This window comes from Octopus bimaculoides, chromosome 25 (assembly GCF_001194135.2).
Source record: "Octopus bimaculoides isolate UCB-OBI-ISO-001 chromosome 25, ASM119413v2, whole genome shotgun sequence".
NCBI classification, from domain to species: Eukaryota; Metazoa; Mollusca; class Cephalopoda; order Octopoda; family Octopodidae; genus Octopus; species Octopus bimaculoides.
In genome coordinates, this window is record NC_069005.1 from 29,939,124 (window position 1) to 29,943,118 (window position 3,995).

The following is a 3,995-nucleotide window of genomic DNA, read 5'->3' on the forward strand; positions in this document are numbered from 1 at the left end:
TAACAAGACTTTTAAACATCTTTCGTTGACTGTCTGACAATATTGCCTCCTTGCCATCCACATTCCTTTCTTGTTCCTGCCAGTCTTGCCTCTCTAAGACTTGTGAGAGAAAGCGAGAGAGAGAAAGCATGTCCAGTAGTGATAAATATATATATATATATATATGTATGCATGTATGTATGTACGTATGTATAACTCCCATGGCTCAGTGGTTCGAGTGTCAGGCTCACAATCGTGAGAGGTAGTGAATTTGATTCTCAGACCGGACTGTGTGTTGTGTTCTTAGGCAAGACATTTAATTTCACGTTGCTCCAGTTCTCTCAGTTATAGAAATGCGTTGTGATGTCACTGGTGCCAAGCTGTATCAGCCTTTATCTTTCCCTTGGATAACATTAGTGGCATGGAGAAGAAGAGGCTGGTATGCATGGGTGACTGCTGGTCTTCATTTGTATTTCATCTGCCACAACGTTCTGAGTTCAAATTTCACCAAGGTCGACTTTGTCTTTTATCTTTTCGGGGGTCGATAAAAGTAGTACCAGTTACGCACTAGGGGTCGATATAATTGAGCTAATCCCTTCCTCCAGATTTGAGGGCTTGTGCTTCCAGTAGAAAGAATTGTTAATGAATTTAAGTAAAATCTACATTCTTCAAAGTTGTGTCCTGATAAGCATAAAATTTGGTAGTCAAGAATTCAAGATACAATGAAATGAAAGAGGCTTGGAAAAATGCCAAATACTTTGTCTTTTATCTTTTACCTGTTTCAGTCATAAGACTTTGCCCGTGCTGGGGCATTGCTTTGAGGAATAACGGTTGCGCAGATTGATCCAGTACCTGTTGTTTTTTAAAGCCCAATACTCATTCTATCTGTCCCTTTTATCAAACTGCTAAGTTACAGGGATGTAAACACACCAACACTGGTTGTTCAACAGAGACACACACATATATATGCCTACATACATACATACATACATATATATATATATATATATATATATATATATATATATATATATATATATATATATATATATATATATTACACACATGTGCAACCTTTAAAGGACATAAAAATGTAAGCCTAAAGACTTAATGAACTTTTTTCCTTTTTCCTTTTTTCTCCTTCAACCTTCGTTCTCCTATTAATATTCCTCTCATAAAGTCCAAATCATTCTGACGATGTTTGTTACATGGAACGAAATGAATGCAAGTTTATCTAAAAAATTACAAAGTGAAACAGCTGTAAATGTTATTTTAACTATTATTAAACTATGACGATTTAATGCCAATGATCAACTTCTAATTGTTAATTGTTGCTCCATTTCTCATCTATCTCTCTCTCTCTCTCTCTCTCTCTCTATGTATGTATATATATATATATATATGTATGTATGTATGTATGTATATATATATATATATATATATATATATATATATATATATATATATACACACACATACAAACCTATATATACATACTTATGTATATGCATGTATTGTTTCCATCTACCAAATCCACTGTCAGAGTTTTGTTGACCCAAAGCTATAGTGGAAGATACTTGTCTAAGGTACTGCACAGTGAGACTGAACCCAGAACTATGTGGTAGGGAAGCAGAGTAATTCTTCGTAGTCCAGCAAACTGGACAAATTCAACAAAATCTAAATCCGTTTCTTCGCTGGAGAAATTCTTTTTTTTTTTTTGTTTATTTCTTGTTCTACTTTGCTTAGGACAAAAACCAACATCTGTTGTAAAGTAGAATTATTCTACCATTTAGCCTGTTATCATTTCTGAACGACAGCCAAACATTGCCCACCATAATCAATAATGGCAGTGAATAACTTTGTACATTAAGTTCATGATTCTTGTATTACTGGAAGTGAAAAAAAAGAAAAAATACAGAGAAGGAAATGTCTTGGCGTGTGAATGACTCAACAATGCTATATTAATAATGCGAAAGAAGTAAATCTTGTTCTGAATTCGGAACTAAATGTCAAGAACGAACCAAAAAATTAGCCATCGATGACCCAAGACAAGTCTTGTATTTTGTGGTTAACAAAAAGGAGGAAAAAAAATGTCTTAGTACCAAGATTAAGGTACTGGTGTACATGCATAAATCTCTGGTACCAGCACTGTATTGGTTCTTTGGTACCAACATGTATATTTCTAGTGCCAACTCTATAGTAGGTCTCTGTTACCAACACTCCAGTAGAACTCTGGTGCCAATACTATAGTATATATCTGGTGTGGATTCTGTAGAAGATCTCTGGTGTCAATCCTCTTGTAGATCTCTGGTGCCAATACTCATCACCACCACCATTTAATGTCTGCTTTCCATGCTGGCATGGGTTTGACATAGAGCTGGCCAGCTGGGAGCTGTCCAGACCCCAGCTGTCTGTTGTGGCATGGTTTCTATGGCTGGGTGCCCTTCCTAACACCAACCACTTAACAGAATGGGCTTGTTGCTTTTTACATGCTACCAACACAAGTGTGTTTATGCAGCACTGGTACAGGTGCATTTTATGTGGCACCAGCACATTTGGTGTGAACTCTACTGTAGGTCTCTGGTGCCAATGAAGTTTCGGGTAATTAATTTATTTCTTGAAATTATTGCACTTGTTTTTTCCTTTTGAGAGTTGCTACTAAGTTTTTGATTTTACTCTTCAACTAAATGGTAAATTTCAATTAGGAACTTTTTTGCATTTTCACATTTGATTTTTGTCATTTATTTTAATCCTTTCCGAATATGGCTAGCTGGCAGAACTATTAGCATGACAGGCAAACTGCTTAGCAACATTTTGTATGTTTTTATGTTCTGAGTTCAAATTCCACCGCGGAATAAGTATCATTTGAGCACTGGGGTCAATGTGATCAACAAGCCCTTTCTCCAAAATTTCTTAAAATGAAGATGTTTGTCTGTTGTTTCTATAAAAATTGTATTATGTGCATGAAGGATTTCTTTTGTCAATATGGTAATTCATGGCTATTCTGTTTCTTTTCTTTCTGATTTACAGGCAGTCAGCGATGATGATGAGGCTGAAGAAGTGGCTGTCCAAGTTGAGAGTGGAGGTGGGTTCATGGAAGAATTTTTCGAACAGGTCAGTTGAATCATGGCTTGCAATTTTTTCCACTTTTTTTCTCTTTTTATTTCTATCTCTTTCTCTTTATTTACACAGCAAACCTTTCTTTTTGTCAATTACTCATTCAGCCTGTTTATTTTTTTTTCTGTCCATCAGTGAGTCTGTCAGTCCATCTGCGGGTCTTTCAGTCCATTTATGAGTCTGTCAGTCCATTTGCAAGTCAGTCAGTCAGTCAGTCAGTCCATCTGTGAGTCTCTCTGGCCTTTTGTGAATCTGTCAGTCTGTGAGTCACACTGTCCACTTGTGAGTCTCTCTATCCAATACTGAGTCTCTCTAATACTGAGTCTCTCGGCTCATCAGTGAATCTGTCTGTCTCACTGTCTGTCTACTCTTGTCTGGCAGTCCCTCCAGATCATTTCAATACAACCCTTTATGCATCTCATTTCCATGTGTCTGTCACTGTCCATTTTTTTCGTCCAAATGTCTCCCTATTCATTTATTTCATTGAGTGTCTCTGTCTATTCATCTCTGTATCTTCCCATCCATTTTTGTGATTGTCTGCTTGTTTATATGTCTGTCAGTCCATCTATGTCTTGCCAGCCCTACCTAGCTGTCTGTCTGTTTGTGTTAAGCTATTAGTATCTGTCTGTCTGCCTGTATGTCTGTTTTCCTGCCTATCTATCTGGCCACAGTTTACTGTCCCATCTGACTACCTCTGACCATTTAGTATTTCCCTCTCTCTTTCTCTCCCCCTTTCTCCCCCTCTCTAATATTATCTCTGCATACTCATTAGGCCAGGCCAAATCAGTCCAGTTATATATCTTCTCGTTACTAACCTTGTCCCTTATGCAAAGGTCATGCTGCTTGTTAAACCTCTGGCACTTAGTTTTCTGATCCGCTAATCCGCCCCCCCCCCCCCC

The 3,995-nt window shown here is 37.3% G+C and overlaps 1 protein-coding gene across 2 annotated transcripts in view; it reads left to right on the forward strand.

Annotated features, from left to right (window-relative positions):
• Nucleotides 1-3,995, forward strand: part of LOC106880788 (syntaxin) — a 213,815-nt gene that overhangs the window by 48,218 nt on the left and 161,602 nt on the right. For both annotated transcript variants that reach the window (XM_052976683.1, XM_052976684.1), the window contains exon 2: nt 3,010-3,093. In XM_052976683.1, the coding sequence (XP_052832643.1) occupies nt 3,010-3,093 (84 nt within the window). The remainder of the gene's footprint in view (nt 1-3,009; nt 3,094-3,995) is intronic.